The following is a 21,192-nucleotide window of genomic DNA, read 5'->3' as shown; positions in this document are numbered from 1 at the left end:
AGGAAGAACAAAGCAGAACATATTAATGTAGGGCAAGGGCTGAAGGAAAACTTCACATGAGTGAGCAAGGAAGGGAGGACCTGGAGATGGGGAGAGAGTGGAACAGGGCACTGAGAAGGCACAACGAGCGTCTGTCACGAGGGAAGGGTGGGGAGCACAGAGGGGGGTACAATGCATGGATATGGAACATGGCACCAACAGGATGGAGTGGAAGGCTGCAATACTGGGAGATTATGAGAGGAGCAAATGCCTGCATTTGGTGAAGAGAAGCTGCAGTGACAGCACTGCAGTGATCTGTGTCCCTGTTTGGTACGTTACTCGTTCCAGTGAGTTGTCACTGTACCCTGAACCCGGCACGATTCCATGTTTCCAATCCATAAGTTCACTCATGGAGTTTCTGGGCTACAAGATCCTTGTTTTAATTCAAAGCAGTCTTTGAAAAGGATTTAAAATGGTAAATGTTCTTGCAGAGTAGAGTCAGAGGCTAAAAGACAGGAAAAAGTGTCACATGCAGAAGGCTTTTGGTTTTGCCAGAGGATATCCGGGAAGTTGACCATGGAATACGATTTGGGATGCTCAGACACGTCTGTTCTTTGCAGGGCTCTGCTGCAGGTCAGGGCTCCTAAATAAGTCCAGGGCCATAAAGAAGCTGAGTGAGCAAAGTTGTCCTTGTCTGTTTTCCTCTGAGCACCCCCAGAACGTTGTGTCCCAGGTATCGGTGCCCAGCTGACTACGGGGGCTGGGAATGCCTTCCAGTGAGCCTGTTGATTCCAGGGCTCTGCAGGCCTGTCTGGCTGGCTTTTCCCTGCTCCAGGACACACATGTGGATGTGCAGCTCAGGCTGAGGGATCTGTGAGCAGTGCCTGGGAGGAGCTGCAGGGCCACAGGGGGTGAGGACACGGGAGGAACGAACGGACCACTCCTGGGATGGGGATTTAAACTTCAGCTTGGGAACTTGGGATTGGTGTGTGAGAGCCACACTTTGGAGAGTGGAAACACGTGATAATTGAGATTTCAGTTCCATTCTGACACAACTCTAACTCGCTGTAAAGCACTGGAGGCAGAGATCTGTTGGTGTGTTTCGGGACATCCAAACCACTGGCAAAGCCATGGACATTTTTCTCTTCTCTTATTACAGTGTATTTTCCATGAGTTGAGTCCTTTGTTCACAGAAAGCACAGAGAGTGCTAAATGGAAAACGTAGGGCATTGTTTCCAGAAGTACAATAAAAATCTCCTTTCAGTGGGCCTGAGGCCGACATTCTTGACGGGGAGCAGAACATTGTACCAGTATTTCAGGAGTGTACTGGGAGTCCAAGGGTGGGAAAACTGAGGATCACAGCCTGGCTTATACTCATTTAAATGTTGAATTGATAAGTATACCTGTGTATTAGATGTGTGCAGAGAAATGTAAACATATATAACAATACCTAACTACACAGTATTTACAAAAATAATATTTGTATCTTCTGGGAGACTCTTGAGTGTTTTCAAACAAGAATAAGTGATTTTCTTCCTCACTTTTGTTTTTGTTCTGCATTGTTAAAACCCCTTCACTTTAAAAAGTAAAATTAGGATGTGTTCTCCAAAGGGCTTCTCTTTTTTAAAGGATCACCACATAATATTCAAGCATATTTAGGGTCTTAAAAATACATCATAGTTGATTACATTTAAGAAGAACATTTAAAATTCTTTCAAAATAATTACTGCTTTGAGAATTTCAAAATAGTTAAGCCAAGAATCCAAACTGATCTGCAGTAGTTGCAACCAAGATAACTGGTGGTTAATATGTTATGTTATTATTATGTTAATATATATATATATAACGTTATACGAATATATCCAAAATAGAGATCTGTTGTAAAACAAATTCTTTAATATTCCTTTGTAGAATTGCCACATAAAGTTTTAAAGTCCTCAAAAGAATATTGCAGGAAATGGGGATAAAAAAAGGGACCAAACCCTCTCCTGATACGTGAAATACTATTGGCCTTAGTGGAATAAAGTTGATTTATACTGGGAGATCTACCTTGTGGATAATGGAATATTTGGTGATGTGTTGTGCAGATTGATTTGCAGACTGCATGTCATAAACTCTGGGTTTCTATTAAGGTAATGTGATATATATGAGGAAAGTCACATTTTAGTTACAAAAATAAAACTACATTTACATATATATGAAGTAATTTAAATTTTAAGAAAAAGAGTGGAGACCCTTTTAATAAGGTTCTGAAATACAGTGGCAGACTGCTATTTCAACAGAGCATGAGTAAACCATGGATTCCCATTTGGACTGAAATTCATTTAAAATGATGAGCATTAAAACAAGTAAAGTATCTGCCTTTCAGGAACCACTTTAGGACATTAAATGAGTCAATAGCAAATTTGGAAAAAACAACAACAAAGTTGTATTTGAATTTGGAGTAATGATTGAAATATTAAATACAGAGAATTTGAATAAATAAATCCCTATGGATATTAGCACTGGAAAAAAATGTGCTTTCTTTTCTAATAAGGAAAGGTCCAAGTTTCTGCTTACTAAACAAATTTGCAGGACTGTAATTAGAATGCAATCAACACTTCAATATACAACATTTTTGGACCCGATAAATATCTTTATAATCACACACTGCATTTCATAATTTAGAGATCATAGGTAAGCTTGGGTCACCTTATAGCTTCTGCAATCCTAGTGCTTTCCTTTCTTCTGTCATTGGATAACCTGCCAATTAAATATGAGTAATCTAGGCCACTACAGAAAACACTTCCCACTGCGCTGAGAAGTAAGAGTTTACTGTCATCAGCTGATGCATTGCACAATGCTCTCCGAACTTCCTTCATGATCTGTGGATAAAGAAAAGCAAACAATTCGACATGCATGCCGTGGCAATATCATCCCCCTACTTGTACAAACCTTACTGATTTTGAGAGACTTAAAAGTTTGGGCACTGTTAATACTTACATCAATTATATATCATTTTAATAGACTCAGACTGATAACACTGAAAGTTTGCAAACTATTTTCTGTTTGGCAGTTTGGCTTTGTTGGCGCTCAAAGAGTTTTTGGGACTTGGCTGTTCTTTGTTGGAGGGGAAATTCTAGCCAGCTTATGCTATTTGATTGCAATTTAATCACTTCAAATACCATTTTTTTCTTTTCACTGGGTACATTCAGTGTACATCACTGCATCCTCAGGAACATGGTTATCACAGCAATAGCCTGTCAGTCCCCTCAACATGTTGTCAGCAAAATCTAGAAACCCGTTTTCAATTCTACAACTACTTTGGTTTACCTGACTTCAATCAGAGCAAAGCAGGACAAGAGGACATCACATACATCAACATAACAAATATAATATTCATTGTTCTATGGTCAGTGACATTGTTACAATCTACAGAAGTTCAAGCAAAAAAGTCCCTTGAAAGAGACATTTTGACTCTGTTTTAGAACCGAATCAGGTTATTAATTGCACCATAAATCAAACTGAATCAAAATCCATATAGAATTGAGCTGCTGGTATTGTAGAAAAATGACCTTTCACCTGAGCAGAGAATTGTTTTCTAATGGTTTTTAAAAGGAAATATTATTTCATCAACTCCTGGTGGGTAACTTCTTGTTTGGTCCCAGCTGAGCGTGGTCTGCGAGCTGGGACTCACTTCAGACCCCTCTGCTCTTCAGTGAGTTGCTCCTCACTGCCAGGGCCAAGATTTCATTGTGTGACACCTCCTCTGTTAATCACACCCACGTGTCAGAATATTTCCTACAGACAGGGTCCTGTTGAGTCAAATTTTTCTCTTTTGCACTGAAAGATTTGCTGTTGCTGTAAATTTAGGTAAGAGAAAGCTAAATGTGGTTGGAGATTTAAATAGAGGTTCCATACGAGAGAAAACCAAGATTTTTAGCCTGTGATTATTTCTGTTCACTCCTTTCTGTTTCCCAGGATTCTTCAGCTCTCTGAAATACCTTGTTTAAGAAATGTCCCTAAACACCTTTGTTTTGTTGATGCCATTCTAGGTAGGCTTTTATTAGAAATCCCGTGGATTGTGCTGCTTTCCCTACGGGTTTGTGTAAAAATGAGTGTTACTGGGCCTGGGCCATGAGGGAGCAGCTGGTGAACTTTTAGATGCCTCACTTCTACAAGTGCACTTCAGAGTGCCTGTAATAGCGAGTGTGTGACAGTGGGTGGAAGTGAAGTAATTAAAAGCAGCAGAATTTGGAAGTGTATTTGAAATTCTTACGCAGGTACAAAAATGTCACCAGCGATTTTAGGAGCACTGTTCATTGTGAGAGTCTCAGCCCTCAGCTGGGAGAAACACAGCAACACTGCACAAAGAATTGGGAAACAAAGGGAAAAAACCCCCAACACTTTAGAAGGTGGTAGATGTTAAAATAAAAACGATGATGTATTTTCATTTTCCTAGTTCCACGTGAATGCAAGATTGCCCTCTTAATTTATTTTAAAAGTTCTCAAAATCTTCTCTTTCCTAGGGTGGATGTATAAATGATATCAGGGAATACCTGTCAAATATTTTCCCATACATTAAATATGATGCCATGACATTCCATTCAGCAAATTTCTTTGCTGTTGCCCTTCCTCCAGTGGTATTTGCATGTGTGCTCCCCCTCCACACACATCATTAATTACCATTACAAACCTGCCTCTTTTTTCTCACCTCTCACTGATTTGGGTGGCTAAAGCCATCTAAAAGCCATCCAAACTTTGGAGCAGAGCTTAACCCACAGTGATAGAAGTATGCTGGTTTTTCAATGTCATGGAGTGAGTGACATTCAAAGTCCATTAGTGGGAATCCATTTCTCAGATATGGTTGAAAATGGGAAGGCTTTGGGCAGTACTTTGGAGCAGGAGGGGAAATTTAGTTCCACTGCTCCACTGGTTTCTATCAGAAGAAACCAGGAACCCATTATTGTATCAGTATTTTCAGGCTCCAAAAAGTATGTTTTTTTTATAAAAAGCTGTAAGTTTATCATTAACTTTATCATCCTGAGGTGCTGGGAGGCTCAGTGGAATCCAGCAGTGCCAGCCAAGTCAGTTCTCACTCATGGTCCATGCCATGATTCCTTTGGTTGTGCCAAAATTCCCTGGTCACCTTGTCACTCAGCCTGGGTCCAGCAGCCCTGGCACCACGGCTTTCCTCAGGGATTCTCTGCTGAGAGTATTTCCCTACAGATGTTCCTATGATTACACAAAAGCTACTAACAATAAAATAACAATAAAAAAGCTCATTTGTCTGCAGGGTTGCAGAACTGGGTATTAAACTGCAGTATTGTAAAGTAAATATCATTTTAGTCCAGAACTGCTCTCTACAAATTTTTTTAATGCTCAAATTTCTGTTTAATGCAGTGGTGGATTCATTGTCAAATACAGAGATACAGCGTGTCTTTAGTTACATTTCTTTGTCAGATCCCATATTTTTTTCTCTCTTCCATAGTCCTTAAACCTTTCTCCATTTTGGTATAACTGTTGCATTTGTCCAATTAAATTTTATTTTCTCTAGTGGACCAGATCTAATACTACTATTTCCAGAGCTCCTTAGCAGTATTCTACAGTTCCATGCTTTTATTAATTAGCTTTTTTATGGTCTTTTAGGTAATTTTCAGTTCTGGGGACAGTATTTCTATTTGAATGCATTTGATGAAAATTTCTGAGGAAGTATTTACAGAGCATTATGGGCCAGTTATTTAGACTATGATAATTGAATGGATTATAAATTTAGACCAGGCCTAGTGCTTCACTTGCTGTTTTATTGAAACCCAAATATATAATAAAATTATCACCTTCTCAGCAGTTGCTTATATTTTTAATCCTGTCAAGAAAATAAACTGCTTAGTTCTTGAACAGGACACCTTATATTGCAAAATAAACATAAAATGGTTAAAAACTTCATTAAACTTCTAAGAGCTTATTTTAATGCCTTTCACTGGTCGTAGGAAATTTCAAAAGGCATTTGGTGCCTGTTGCTTACATTGGGAAAATCAAAGAGCTGGGAATTTATCACTGTAATTACACAAAGTATCTTGAACAGAAGTCTCTTGTTCACATAAACAGGAGTTATTAGTTGAAAAAGTTAACTTCTCTGAACCTCTGAGGACTCACTGTGCTATTCTTTAAGGTAAATACTCTGTAAATATTACAGTAAAACCAAGTTTTAAAGCCATTCACTTGTTTTTAGAACCTCCTACACTTGTGCCTTTCTACATAAATACACTTTGTGTTACTGACTCTGTGCAGATTCCCAGTCCTTTCTGTTTGGTACCTCAGGGACTTGGGAATCTCTAAAGCTGCAGGGCCCAAACCCACAATTTGTTCTTGTGAGACAGAAAACCACAGAAAACAACAAACCTGTACCTGCCTCTTTTATTTATTATTTTCCAGTTAGGAAAACTTATAAGTAAGGAAAAAGTGAGGGCAAAGCAGTGCTCCAAAATACACCTGGTATAACTTCAAACTCTTGAATTCCCATGGCTGGAAATGTGAGACCTGCTTCTTGTGTCTGAGAAGGTACTTGAGGTAGTTCTGTCAGTCTGCAATGGAAACACTGCCTGTTTAGGGAATGTTTAGGGAATTCAGGGGAATATTAACTCCCAGCTCTGTTAATGGTGTTAAGCAAAACCAGCAGATGGGTCCGTTTAGTCTGAAACAGAATTTGGATCCTTGAGATGTGCTGAGTTAAAACAGCAGCAGCAGCATTGGAGAACAAACATCAGAAGCAGCAGAAGACCCAGGAGAGAAAATGCCCTCATGGAATTTATAATGATGAAACATTTCACATATGTATTTGAAAAAATGGATTTTCAAAATGAATTTTAAAAGTAGAAAGTCTAAGCTACTGAAATAAAAACAAGCTGTGCCGTTTCATGACACTGCCTTGGAAGTTTTAAAAGGTCTTGTAAAAAAATAAGAAAGAATTTCCATAGTGCCCTGAACATTTTTAGTAGAAAAAACTCAATTACTAGTGTGGCACTGAGCCAACTTCAATCAGTGCAAAAGCTGCTGGAAGGAGCACTGGCACATTTCATGTTAAAATCACCTGCACAAATGGGGTTACCAAAAACATGGGATGAAGGGATTCAGGTAGACTTCTCTAGGCTTTCATTTTTCTTTTTCCTTTTTTTTTTTTTTTTTTAAATATATATAAATAAGTTCTTTGTTATTTTAATTAAATTGGCATAAATAGCAAAGGTCAATGGTTGAACACAACTATTAAACTTCACCTGAAGATTATGATAAAGCACAAGGGCTGGTGAGGAGTGAGAGGGATTTTGTATCAGCTTAATTTTGAAATGATTGTTTGCAGTGCACACCTTTTCTTTTTTTCTTAACATAGATAAGAATAACCAGAGCACTGTTTAACCACATCAAGTAGAGCTGCTCTGAGTAAATAATTCAGTTGCTATTTGGCAAACATAATTTACTGACTGTCTAACAAAGCTGGAAGTTTGCATTTCTTTACCCAAAATGAGACACACTTTCTTCATTTTGTAGGAATTCTGTGTTTGCACGTTTTATTCACTGGTGAGAAAAGGCATCAAACCCAAAAATGTTCTCAACCTCCCTAAAACACTCTGTCAGTTTGTCCCACCTGTAGCTGTGGGTGACAAACTGCAGGGGCAAGGCATCAACATATTCCTGCTTTCAGTTCCTTGGATTTTTGCTGTAGTTGCCAGTAAGGCTATGGAATTGCCAATCCTGGAGCTGCTGGATTTTGTGGTGTGAATGATCCCGGGCAGCAGCCTGGACTGAGGCCAAAGGAGCCTTTTCATGTTTGTAGCCACGAGCCTTCCGGGGGCAAGAGCCTGGGATTGCTCTGGGCCTGGATGGGGTTTAAACAGGCAACCTCCATGTGGAGAACTCCTTGACTAATTCCTGCCCATCCAGCTCCTGGCCAGTAATGTAGTTTCCTAAAATGCATTTCTTGGTTTTCAAGTGAGCTTCAATAAAGGGTCTAGAAATAGTCCACGCCGTGATGCAGGGACAGGACTATTACATGCTTATCATTTATTCTTCCACACAGGTGAGTTCCCAGCATATTGAAAACTTTCAAAGGATGAAATGGATTGGTTTGGCAGATCTGGAGAGCCTGAATTAATCCCCTGGCTAGAGCATTTGAGCACTGCTGATGTGGAACAGCACAGCCAGCAACGTAAAGGTATGTCTGGTCAGCCTGAACACAGCCCTTGATTTCATACTTTTTCAGGCCCTGCAGTGTCAATTAGTGGTAATTAAGACAGGGATGGAATGATGGATTTGATGCCATCTAATGCATTTTAAGGAATTAGTATTAAAAGCAAGTGTTTGGTGTTCTGTAATAATGACCAAGATGGTCCTTCTAAATATTACTCAGTTTAAGAACTAGGAGTGATAAATGTATGTACCATCAGTTTGAACTATTTAATATCACTCAGGGTATTACTGAACGATACTAAATAGTTAAATAAATGAATGTCCATTTGCACGTGTGCCTTTGGGAAGGTGAGTCAAATTTAGGACCCATCAGTTTCTGATTGAATAAAATGATTCCTCAGAGCTGCAAACTGCTCTTCCCTCAGGTGCTGCTCAAACTGATGCCTCCTATACTCATTACTGCCCATGGGCAACAGGACCCAGGCATGTTCCCTTCTCTCCAGGACACACATCCTGACACAGGCATTTATGGACACCCCTTTTCTTCTGCCGTGGGGATGGCACACCAGGGCACCATGGCTCACTACTCTGGGATCACAGGGAAAGGAAGGAAAAGCTGCTCAGCCCTTCCAGTGATCCATGTGTGTACTGGGAGAGTACAATCTACAAGTCTGAGTCTGACCTTAAGTGTATAATGTTTGGAAGAAGGGAATTCTATAATATCTTTTATATGTTGTAAGACTTTATGCAATTCAGCTGAGGACTGAGCCCCCAGTTGGTTAAGACTGCATCCATAAGGACTCCTACAGCAATTCAGAGAAAAAGAAATTAGGGATCAAGGCAGAATTTAGAACGACTGTCTCAGGATATGGCCTGGAATTCTCTGTATGCAACAACTGGAGCACTATTTCAATTAGTGAAATGGAAAAGACCAGATTTCTCTAAGGATAGGAAATATCAGTAATTTCAACATGTGAAAAGCTGCTTCACACAACTCCACACTGGAGATACTGGTTCTGCCATTCTCATTTTCAGACATGTTAAAATTTAATTTCCATTGCATTCTTTGTAATAGGAATCCCAAGTGTGACAAACTTAGATATGTCTGAACTTGGCATTTGTTTTTCTAAGATCATCAATTAGGGAAAAAAGTACCTAAAATCGAGTTCAAGTGCAGTGTTTCCAAGATAACCCACACTTTAGGGTGGCTTTCTTTGGCTTTTAGGGCTGCACACTTACCTCTGGGGTCAGTGCATTGTTCTCTGAAGTCTGACTTGACAGCAAAATATGTGTGAAACCCTCTTCTTTTCGGACCACAATGTCCCTGAACCGGCAGTTACTTTCGTTTTGTCTCACGCTGTATCTCAGTCTCTTATCGAAGACATAATCCTTCTCCCCATCTAGTTTCCTTTTCACAGTGCTGTGCAGATTCAAGCTTCCATTGGCCAGAGAAGAACCTTTCAGATGGAAAGAATCGAAGCATAATTACCTCTGTACCATCAAAGAACTGGAGTGCTACTCCACTAGCTTCAACAAAAAGAAATGAACATAAAATACTAATATAAATATAAAATAAATAAAAATGTGTCTGGCTAGTCAAATGTGGCCTCAAGCCATTCCTCTTATTCTGCATTCCAACCTGCAGAACTTTTTGTTGTCTGATCAGAACACCTCTGGATCCAATGAACTGTAGCACCCAGGACTGGTACTTTGTAGTGGGGTTCAGATCTGCTTTGAACATAAAAGCAACCGTATCACAGTCTTTCATATGAACTTGGGGTGATCCCTGAATTTATAGGAAGATTCTATTTCAGCTTTGGAAACTTGACATGAGAGGTTTAGTCCAAATCCCATCTTCCAAAGGTAGATTTTCTTCCCTTGCTGCTGACCAGTCATTAGCAGTCTCAAATGACCCCCTGAGCACACCCTTGTTGCACATCTCTGTGCGACACTAAATTTGGGGAGCTCTTCCCAAGCTGACACAACCAACATTCTCTTCCAGTCATCCCTGTGGCTGGCATTGCAAGTAGCACTTAGCCACCACATTTTACAGTAACAATAATTAATGACTTCTGCCTAACGAGTACGATATTAATAGTGGACTTTGTACACAGCAAATGCTAATGCTGATGCCATCAGTATCCAGCAGCAGGAAAAAAGAGAACAGTGAGAAGAAAGATATAATTCCTCCTTAAAAATAAGTGAGAGTAACAGTAAGTCAGTATTAAAAGAGAGTTTATTCTGACTTACACAGGGAACTGCAAACCATTCCTGTGCTGATGTTTCCAGTCCCTCTGTAACAGGCAATAGAGGACAACTGGTCACAGTGCTGGGACAGGGTGTTGAAAGAGCTTTACAGGATTTGTATGCAATAATCCTTTTCTAATTACAGATGTTTCACACTATTGCCATTAAAAATAAAGCACAGACAGGTTGGTGAGGGACAGAGATTAAAGTCACTGTTTTTTGTTTAAATAGACACCAGCCCACAATACTCCATTTTTAAGAAAGGCCAAGAGAGAGCTGAATGAAAACACCTTTGTTTGTTCTGTTCTTTACTCCTGCCAAAAGGTGACCTGTTCCAGCTTCTGGTTTCAAATAGCCAAGAACTTTTAAAGGGCAGATGACATGAATATTAGAACAGATTTTAGATTTTATAGTTTAAATGCCTGCCATCCAGTTAAAAATGCTCTGTTGGAACAGAACTGAGCAGTGAATTGGTGACAGATGACTCTAAACCAAAATCACTTCCCCTCATTTTGGCTTAGCCGTGTTTGAGGTTGATGCTCATGCAGGTGACTGATCTGTGTGACTTTTGGCCAAAAGTCTGTTAGTTCAGCCAACCATAAAACTCTTTTTTTGTTGTTAAATTAAGAGACACTTTCTAAAGCTTTTCCTCTATTATACTGAACAGGGCATTTACCTGGTACAATGCAAACATTGCCAAATAACTTCAGATCATCACTTTAAAAAATCATTTGGAACCAGATGAGTCTGAAAGTTGTTTTCTTGACAAGAAGTATCTATCTACAAGTGTAGAAATCACCATGTGCTTGAGCTTTAAAAATTATGAATAACTTCCTATGTTATGAATAACTGTTTCTTCTTTTTCATAAGGTTTTGCTACTGCATCTATTTTGACATTATATACAAAGGTGTATACAATATATATATACATGATCGTGCATTCTTACAAACAAAAATCAACTTGTAGAATTACTAATGGAGTACCAGTGTCATTGGGAATAATATACTGAAACTAATTAATTCTTTGACTGAGGCAGGCTATTAAATACTGCATTTTTATCTATTCAATCCTTACCATGTTGCTTGACCCTGCAACTGGCTACTAAGATGTGATGAGTTAAATCTCCCCAAAAAGTGTAAAGAACTTATAAAATCAGAGGCACAAATGCCCATTGAATGGAAGGTATGTCAGACTAACTATACTGATTATCTCTCTAGTGTGGAAGATTATGCCACATCTATTTTAAATACAGATGGTAAGAGAATAGTAGAAGATTAATTCACACACATAATCCAGCTCAACAAAAAGCCTCACAGTAATTATTTTAATATTTCATTTTATTCTTCTTTATGTATTCTGTTTGTCAATGAATATGTGATGTAAACTATAGATCTTACTTATCATGGTATTTTAACTATCTGCACACCAGCTAAAACAAATCTAACCAGAGGAAAGGTCTGAATTAAATATGAGAGAAACATAAATGGAACAGTGTCATTTCCTAGAGTGGATGATTAACAGAACAATATATAGTGAGCAAATTGTTGTTTCTGTGTCTACAGTGCAACCCTGTAATCTTGTTTAATCTGATAAACTGGGGACAATGATCAGCACAATCTAAAGACAACCAAGGAAGCTTTGGGTAGTCAAAGCGTGGTTTACTGGCTTAGTAGTGAGTATTTGATGCTCAGTCTAAGTATAAAAAGAAAACAGAATGGGAGAAAATATTCCTTCCTTTAGTCAGAGTTTAATCTAATTATTACCTTGTAATCAGCAGGAGAACTTGTGGAATACCCAAACCAACACTGATATTTATAAGAATTTTCAATATTCTTTTAAGGGAACCTAAGATATTCCCAGACCACTGGTGGGTGCAGTAATCCTTCCCCAAGAATGGCAGTAAAGGATGCTATTTAAGGAGAAAATGCAAGCTTGGGCACTTTCTGCAGTCCATTCCCATAGCATCATCCTTTAAGTGATGTACAGGAACATGAGAGGCTTCATCTTTCCTGTTTCTTCAGTATTTGCTTGTGGACCTTTTCATGTGTTTCTCTAATCCCCTTTGAGCTCTCTGGCTCCACAGCTTCCTGTGGTATGAGTTTGAGAAGTTGTGTAGCCACTACACAGAGAAGAATTTGCTTTCATCTCTGCTTTTATCTGATGTTCCACCAGCTCCAGCGAGTGGTCCCTCGCTCTGCTATCGAGGGATTTCCCAAGCAGCAGTTCTGCATTTACTGGATCTGAGGCCTTGATGGTTTGTAAACTTTGATCGAGCTCCCGCTCCGCTGCCCCTCTCCTGACTGAAGGCTCTTTTATTCCTGCAATCCTCTTCGTTTTAGCTGCCCCATCCCTGCATCTTCCACAGTGCTCCACCACTGCCAAAGGCTCTGAGCCTGGGGCTCCATTACACCAGGCAATGCTGCAAACACATCAGAAATTTACAGTCTGAAAAGTCTACAAAGAGTGGGAGAGGAAAGAGAGAAAAGGTCACATTGATCCTCGGTGCTTCAGGGGACCTGGGACTCCACCCCCCCTTCACTGCTCCTGCCCACGAGGAGAGGACACCTCAAGCTACTGTGTCCTCTCTATTTTCCTCTAATATTTCCAGAGACTTCTTTTCTGAGTGTTCCATCCCAGCCAGTTTGAGGTGCAGTCTCTGTACCACCACCCCACACAGCAGCTGACCTGCTGATCTGCCCTGGCTGAAAACTCACCCTGCAAAACTGTGGTTAATTTTCAACCAGATCAGGTTCACCTTGGAGCCCCAAAAGGGCTACGACTGGTGCAGAGGGAGGGATGGGAATAACGGTCAGGATGCCAGGGGAAGGAGAGCTGGACTGTTGTTTTATCAGCACCACACTTCTGTGCTCAGTGGAAGAGGATGATGGAGCTGGGGCTTTAATTTTTCCAGGTGAAATAAACCACTCTCCCTGGAAAAGCAGCTTGGCATTCCTCAGCCTTCCCAAGAGCCTTTCTCTGTCTCTTTTCTGTCTTTCTTGTGGGTAATGGTTAATACTGTACATACTTAAAAGCTGTGTTCTGTTGATAATTTACTAATAATTTTAGACTTCTCCAGCTAAAGGAGCATCTGTAAGATATCTAAAAGCAATGAGTTTTCATCCAAACGGAGAGAGCAAGAATGTTTGGTTGTCTTTTACTGCCAGTATTCTTTCAGAATAAATAAAACAGAGTAAGTTAAAAAAACAAGAGGAAGCAGTGACTAAGTCACAGAGAGTATTTAAATGAAGGGCACCATGAGACTACAAAGATTTTTTGTAATGGAGAAAAACAGTGGTTAGTGATACATGACAGGCAAAAATTCTTCAGCAGATGGTACAGAAATAGAGCAATGTAGGAAAAGGAAAGAGAAAATTAAAAGGGGATGTTTTTTGATGCTGTCAAGAAACTTGACAAAACAATCACTCTCAATTACAATATCTGGAGAGAAACAGAAAAGTGATAACAGAAGACAACAAATATCATCAGAAAGAACAGTATTGTTAGCTCCTGGGAGCATCAGTGGATGCTTCAACATTTTCCAATTTGTAGGCCATTAAATAACTGTCAGTAAAGATGACTCTGCTTTCCTTATGGCAGGATGTGTAGAAGGCAGGAGACAGGTCTGGGTAAGAAAGATCCCAACTTCAGGAAGGTTCCAGGCCTGCAGTGGGGGCATCAATCCTTTTGTGCACACACCTATAGGGGCAAGGAGCTGCCTGCTGGGAATTCTGTCTGTAGGGTAAAGAGGGACCACTTGTAGCCAAGTGGATGTACACACACAAAACTAAGCAGTCTGGTGGAAGCTCATTCAAGGAGTCACCAAAAGAGGGTTTTCAAATAGCTGTTATTTGTTTCAACACAGCTGGCAAGGACAGACAAACAACACAGACATTATTTGATTACTTCTAGATTAGAAATTACTGTCTGTATTGCCTGGTTCAATACACTAGTGGTTAAACATTATTATTATTATTATAACTGGTTCGAGTTGGTGGATTTTGGAGACCTTCAACCATAAGCCCACGCTGGCAGCAGAGCTGGGCCCACAGCTGGGCTTTCAAATCATGGGGAATTCGTGAGTTTTCCAAGACAAACCTAAAATTTCTATACACATTTTCTGTGCAGTGTTACAGTTTGCTGTGAAATGAGCCTGACACTCATTTGGTTTCCATACAGGCAGTCTCAAAGCTGACACAAATGTCTGCTTCATCCGATTCTGAGCGGGGCTGCCCGGCAGCCACAGCTTCTGGGAGCCAAACCAGGTCCTCCAGGCTCCCTCTTTGTTCCACATCTAGTGCCTGGGAGCCCTGTGAGTGTGGATGGAGCATGCCAGGCTTTCAACTTCCAGACTCTGTGGCAGACTGCCTGAAACCTCTGGCAGAGCTGGCTGCCTCCAGGCTCAACGTGGGAGTCCTGCCAAGCAGGCTGCCACACTGCTCCCGCTCCCAAGGGACACGGCCCTGGGACCTTGGCTCAGATCTGGAGAAAGTTTTGAAACCCAAGATGTTTGGAACAAAATTTCTGTTGTTCAACAAATTGGCATTTTTTTTCTCTGAGGCTTTTTTCATTTGTAATTTGTAATATTTCAGCCCAGTGTTGGTGTGGCATTAACCCCAATGAAAGGGAGTCTGTGATAATGATGGGACACGTGGCAGAATCACAGTGGCACCTTCCACGGGAGTGGGACTGCTGAGGGAGTAAGGAAATTGTTGCACTTGGTGAAGAGCAGTGCAAGTTTCTTCCACTTGACATTTCAAATGATACAAATCCCTGTATCAGGAAATGTGGCTTCTCTCAACCTTGTAGAGCAATATTAGGAAAAAAGCTGGTAATTTGATTTTGACCCTTCTTCCCCGGTTTCTGTCTGCTCTGACTTTGGCAGTCTCCTCTCCCCTCTGGAGTTTTCCCCTGTGCTGGGATCACACAGCAGGACTGAGGATTTCTGACCTTGCCAGTGCTGCTGAGTGTGGGCTTTTCAGGAGAAAACCAGGTAGAGATTTGAAGAATCTCTTACATTTGCCTACAGAAGACAAGGGGAGCAAAACACAGAACACAAGTGCTGGATATGGAGAATGCAAAAACCATCCCAAAGAAATGTTTGAAAGGAGCTGCAGACATCAGCTGCTGGGCCAGGAGCCCTCTATACCCAGCAGAACACCTGGCTGCTCAGGCAAAGCAGCTTTCCACTGAAATAGAGCTCTCTGACAGGGATTATTCAATCAGGGCTGGTGGGGGCCATTCCTTAGCTCTTGTGGGGACAAAGGCTCCTGTGACCTTACAGGTCATTGTGACTCTTTAGTTCTTCATGAAAAAAACCAATATTCTAAAATATGGAAGGAATGAATTTTAAAGATGCATTTTGTATCAGAAATTCTCCATGGATAACATAAACCAAATGATTAAAAAAAAACTTCATTAGAAACAGTAAGAAAACCAAGGAAAATAACTTTATACACATCTGTAATTAGATATGCAAGTCATCTCAGAGAAGCAGTAACTTGTTAAGCTGTCTAACATGAGCTCAAACTCCACACAATACAAAAGCCAAGATACACTTTTAAGTGCTTCAACTTCATATTTCACTGACATCACCAGGGGTGTTTATGCATTTAAAGCTGACCACACATTTTGCTGGTTTGGGAGTCTTTTGACAGCATAGTTGATGCCTAGATTGAAAGATCCCAGTAGCTACTGGATATAGCCAGTAAGACTAGGCAAGGTCAGTTCTACTTCCCAAATCAAGGAGCATTTGCCAGGTTGCCAGCAGGGTGGAAAATGGGGAGATATAATTTATGTTGACTTCTGGAAAGTTTTTGGCAGGGCAATTCCCAAGAAGCTGTTAAGGAAATGAGTGCTATCATGGGCTGCAGAGAGTGGCTAATAAAAATAAATAATTGGAACAAATGGTTACTTTTGCTCATGTCAAGTGATTAGTAGTTGGCTGTCCCAAGGATGTGCAGGAGGATTAGTTTATTTAATGTGTGTATTAATGAATTGGGAAGAGAAGTATGAAAGGAAAATTTGAAGGCAATACAAAATAAGTAGAGTGAGAACTAGGAAAGATTTTGAAGAGCTTCACTGAGTCATAAGAAAGAGGTGAACTGGCAACAGTAAAACAGATTAAATGCATAATGAAAGGGATCATACATATAGCTGTGTTCTAAATTAACTGCAACAAGCAAGTAAAAAAAAACCCCAAGAGCAACTGTGGATCACTCAATGAAAACCTTTATGCAATGTGGAGCAGCAGAAAAAATATTTCTCCAAAGGTTCCATCGTCACTGTATCAGTAAGCAGTAGGAAATCATTTGGAACAGCTCCTGCTGTTTATAAAAGGTATTAAAAAAACCCCCACACACTGAAGGCACGAGAGGATACTCAAAACTACCAGGAATCTGGAAAGACTTCCAGGTAGGAAGGAGGAAAAGGCCAGGGCTGCCAACTGATTGATGGGGTGTCCTCCACTCTATCCCTTCATAGAAGGACAAGAGGTTATTCAATGAAAGTAAAGGTCAAAAAAACCCCAACAAGACCCCAAACACCAAAATCTGATCAAATAAAACGTGCATCTCATTGTTAACTCCTGGCAATTACTGTCACAAAACACCACTGAGGCTTTAAATTTGGTGGGATTAAAAATAAACAAACCAAAAAGATTGGAGACATACAGATAATGAGAAGCGACTTCATTTGCATTAAGCTGAGTAGTATTTATAGAGAACATAAACCTTATTCTTTGAGAGCTAAGCCAGTCAGTTACTATGAGGATTAGAAAGAAATGCCTCCCATTTCTTCTGGTTCACTTCAAGGCTGTTTGTACCTTCCTATAAAGTCTGTCTTGCGACTTCTGGTGTGCCCAGTCACTGCCAGAGACAAGGACTTGGCTGCTCTGAGGACTCCTGAATGTGACAGCAGTAATACTGAGAACTTGGATCTTACTCATCCACTTTAGCCAGAGTGGTATTAACTGTTTCTAAAACAATTCTGATTTTTGAGCACACCTAACTGAGGAACTATTTGGTACTTGGTGATACACAAACCCCAAGCTGCAGCCTTATACATCCCTCCCTTGTCATTCCTGCTCCATGCCCTGTCCTCATTTCCCCACAGGGATTTACACTGCAAACGGAGCCCACACTGCTTCGTGTCACTCCGTGGGAGAAGGAAAGGGAGAAGCCAGCTGATAAAAAACACTTGTAATACACAGGGAAAGATTGTGGAGCCTGTTTGGGTGCTTCTCACCATATCCCCTGTGTGCCAACAGTGTTTCCACCAGTGGGCTCTGCTGCCACGAGCACCCCCCTCCCCCAGAGCCGAGCTGTTTGGATCACATACCAATTCCATTCACCACGGGGGGGTCGGGACCGACTTCCAGCACGCTGGGCAAATTCGGTTCTCCTTCATGATCATTTAAATCCGCGTTTTGCTGCTGTGAGCCATTCCCAAAATGCCTAGAATCCTTCTCGTGGCTGCCATCTCCGTTCTGCAGACCATTGTGTGGCTTTTTCAGCGGCATGATCTGCAGCCCGCTGGGGGTAGTTCGGTAAGTCACGGTTTTAGCAGCCCTGTCATTGGCAGAGCCCGGCTTTGCCGCGTATCCTCGTTTCTGTTTTTGATGAGATGGATTAATTCTCTTCCTTTTGTGTGTTGATCCTTTAGACTTGCCAGATTCAGAAGGTCTGTGGGATATTTTCTCGACAGACGACCCTCGGCTCTCCCGCAGCAGTTTGGCCGTGCTGGGCTGTTTCCCGTGCCTGGATCTCTTTTCTCTGGTCACGTGGAGTCTGTTGAACTCATCAATGAATTCCTCACAATGCAGTAGATGATGTTCAGGTTCCCAGGTGTCTTCATTGCTTCCATAACCTTTCCACCTGATGAGATATTCCCATTTGCCCTTCTTGTTCTTCCTTTTGTCTACAATCCTCTCGACCTAAAGGAAAAAACCAAAAAATATATTAAAAAGAATTCCCTTGAGCAGAGCTGATAGTACAGGAGAGGAATCAGAGGCCCAGTGGTATTTGGACAGCAAAGCCACTGCCCCTTCTGAAAACATCAAGAGAGACATAAACACCTCCTCAAATCTGATCTGGGCCCTTCAACAGCCCCAGTGTGAAGAAACAAGAGAGAGTCTGAGATCATTAACGAAGGCACAATTTCTTTGAAAATCTGGTTGGAAAATGAGACAATTACTGTTACATTCCTCAGCTACCTCTTGCTTGAAAGAGCTAAATAAAGCATCTTTTGCTGCATTGTTAGTGACTGATCATTCTCCTGAATCCACACATGCATTATGTCCCTGTAAACTTCCTCAGTCTTCTTTGTGTCTTGGAACTACCTTGAACAGAGAATTGATTACAGTATTTTACAGCAAAGATCTTATTTGCAATACTGTACATCCACTTTGCTACTTCCCACCTGCAAAAATTTGTATTTTTAGGAAGGCAAAATTCGAGTAAATTCACAAAATTTGTGAGTGCATCGATAAAAGAACCCAACCAACCAAAAGGCATGAGGGCAGGATTCTTACATGGAAGGAATGACTTCCATCAGCCTGTGCTGGGGAATGTCAGTGCAAGAGACATTTCTGCACCAAGGGCTGTGTTGGGATTGCACACAGAATGTGAATTAACAGCATCCTGCTCTTGTGGAACATGGACTGTACAGCTGGAGAAATCTTTGTGCTACCTCAGTGCTGGCAAAGCCTCAGCAGGGGGAAAGTGCCCAGGAAAACCCAAACACAACCAGTTGGCAGCAAGTCAGGGGGTTAAACTGCACCAAGTGAGATTCAGATCCAGTCTTTAGGAAAAATGGTGTAATGGTAGTAGGAATTAAGCATTAGAAGGTAGGGAGGGTTTTTAGAACAAACAGTTTTTGTTACATACATCTGCCATGAAAAGTCAATGCTGGGAAATCAGTTATGATAAAGAAACCTTCAAAGGCTCTCCCAAGTTTTATTTTTTGGTTCTTTAATTTTTTAGGGTTTTTTCTTTAATATGTGGTTTATGAAGGATAAAGATGCCACTCATGAAAAAAGGAATCATTATCATTAACCAAAAGCAGTATTGTTAATTTAGAAAAATAAATAAGTGGATAGCTCCTGTAACAGCTTTCACTGCTCTTCAAAGGAAAATCATCTCATGTGAAGAACAACAGAATCTGTATGGAGAATTTAACCTTGAGGAAGGGCAATCACAGCAGTGTGAGTAATTGTTCTTTCTGGGTCCCCTGTTAGAGCAAACCAATGGATTAATTCTGGCTGTTCACTGCCTGGAACTTTACATTCAGAGACATCTTGGTGGGTTCCCCAAAGGACTCTAAATGTAATTAGCAACTAAACATTATACTTCTGAGTTCATTTACATGGGAACTGTGCTGAGATATGAGTCAGAGTGGACACAGGAGCCTTCCTCCATCTCCAGGCACTCCCTGCACCAGCCCAGCCAGCTGTTCCTGTGCTCTGGCTGATCCAGTATCTGCATGGAACCTCCTCAGAAGCAAAGCAAGGCATCCTCTTCACTCTGAATTCAGCAGAGTCCCCTTCAGGACTGCTCAGGGTGGCAAAACAATTAACTGAAGCTCAGCCTGGGCAAGTTTGAGATCATTTGTCTGAAAAGAGGGAAAAAGCTTCACAAAATAAATGAACTGGCTTTTTTTTTTTTTTTCCTGTCCTCATGTGGGACGTGTGGCTTTCAATTGTCAAACTAATAGTAGACTTATAATGATCTTGTTGACTTTATAGAGAGCAGCTGTCCAAATTATCCTTGGCTTTACAATACTTCTCATCCTCCTATCTGGGATCAGCCAGAAAAACTGAACATTGAACTGTGCAACTCTATATGGGCTGCCTTGGATTTGTTACTTTAATTACTGCAGCTCACTGTACCAAGGAGCAAGACACACATATGTGTGTCCTGGGGAAAAAATTAAATTGCTGCTACACTCAGCAGACCTCAGCTCTCAGTGCTGGAGAGCCTGGACCACTGAACACCACCTGCATTCCCTCCCTTTTTCATTCAGGAGTTTGGAGCTGGAACACAAACTCGGTGTCAGGTTGGTGCTTCCTCAGAGTAACTTGTTTGTCTTTGAGGGATTACACCAGCTGCACTCCCCACTTGCTCACTGAAGGAAGAACCTCAGAAAGGATGGGCAAATACCTCACCTTCTTTGGGATCACACACAAGAACCATCCCTTCACCCTCCCCTTTTTTCACTATATCACTGTATTCCTGTCTTTAACTACACAGATTTCATGTTGCTGCTCCACAAGGAGAAAAAGGAAAAGGAAGAGGTTTTGTGGAGGGCATTTTTTAATATGGAAAGCACTCAAGTATTTTGGTGATGAGGCATCCTGCATTTCAATGAAGAGGATAAAAGGAGACAATATGAGTGGTCTTTGTTCCTGGGAAACAAAATACTGGCAATGGGGAATGTGATTAATGAGTTCAACACATCACGAAGGGAGAATAAAAATATTTATGAAATTGGGTCAAATTTAATAAATGATTTCCGAAAAAAAAACATTCAGAAAGCAAATCTATTTGGGAAAGACTCAGCATTTCATTACAGCATTTTTGGAACAAAACTATCAGTGTTCCCTCTCAGATTTAACGAACTAAAATAAAGAGGGACAACACAAACTGAAGACAAAATGTTTTGTTTCTGGTCAACCCTCTTTTCAGTTTATTGTTTTGCTGGGGAGAAAATGAAAAAAATGTGGGCTGATCCAAAATTAGTTTGTTTTCCTTGATTTTTTTTTTAGTTCAACCATAATACCCACTGGCTTGACTAATGATGCATAAAAA

At 40.7% G+C, this 21,192-nt stretch overlaps 1 protein-coding gene and 1 long non-coding RNA gene across 8 annotated transcripts in view; one reads left to right on the top strand and one right to left on the bottom strand.

Annotated features, from left to right (window-relative positions):
- Positions 1–21,192, bottom strand: part of CDYL2 (chromodomain Y like 2) — a 58,179-nt gene that overhangs the window by 9,433 nt on the left and 27,554 nt on the right. For both annotated transcript variants that reach the window (XM_032701020.1, XM_032701019.1), the window contains exons 2-4: positions 17,726–18,320; positions 9,382–9,599; positions 2,671–2,843 (exon numbers count right to left, since the gene is read on the bottom strand). In XM_032701020.1, the coding sequence (XP_032556911.1) occupies positions 2,671–2,843; positions 9,382–9,599; positions 17,726–18,320 (986 nt within the window). The remainder of the gene's footprint in view (positions 1–2,670; positions 2,844–9,381; positions 9,600–17,725; positions 18,321–21,192) is intronic.
- LOC116793285 overlaps positions 1–21,192 on the top strand; it is a 93,402-nt gene that overhangs the window by 45,604 nt on the left and 26,606 nt on the right. For 4 of the 6 annotated variants that reach the window (XR_004359434.1, XR_004359431.1, XR_004359429.1 and 1 more), the window contains exon 3: positions 8,033–8,167. This is a non-coding gene — a long non-coding RNA (uncharacterized LOC116793285). Of the gene's footprint in view, positions 1–8,032; positions 8,168–9,546; positions 9,730–18,049; positions 18,317–21,192 lie in introns of those variants that run through there. The other 2 variants (XR_004359430.1, XR_004359432.1) reach the window with 2 other exon arrangements.

The sequence above is a fragment of the Chiroxiphia lanceolata genome, chromosome 13 (genome assembly GCF_009829145.1).
Source record: "Chiroxiphia lanceolata isolate bChiLan1 chromosome 13, bChiLan1.pri, whole genome shotgun sequence".
Classification (NCBI taxonomy): Eukaryota; Metazoa; Chordata; class Aves; order Passeriformes; family Pipridae; genus Chiroxiphia; species Chiroxiphia lanceolata.
The sequence above is the reverse complement of the archived record's forward strand: the minus strand, read 5'-3'. Positions and strand labels throughout refer to the sequence as shown.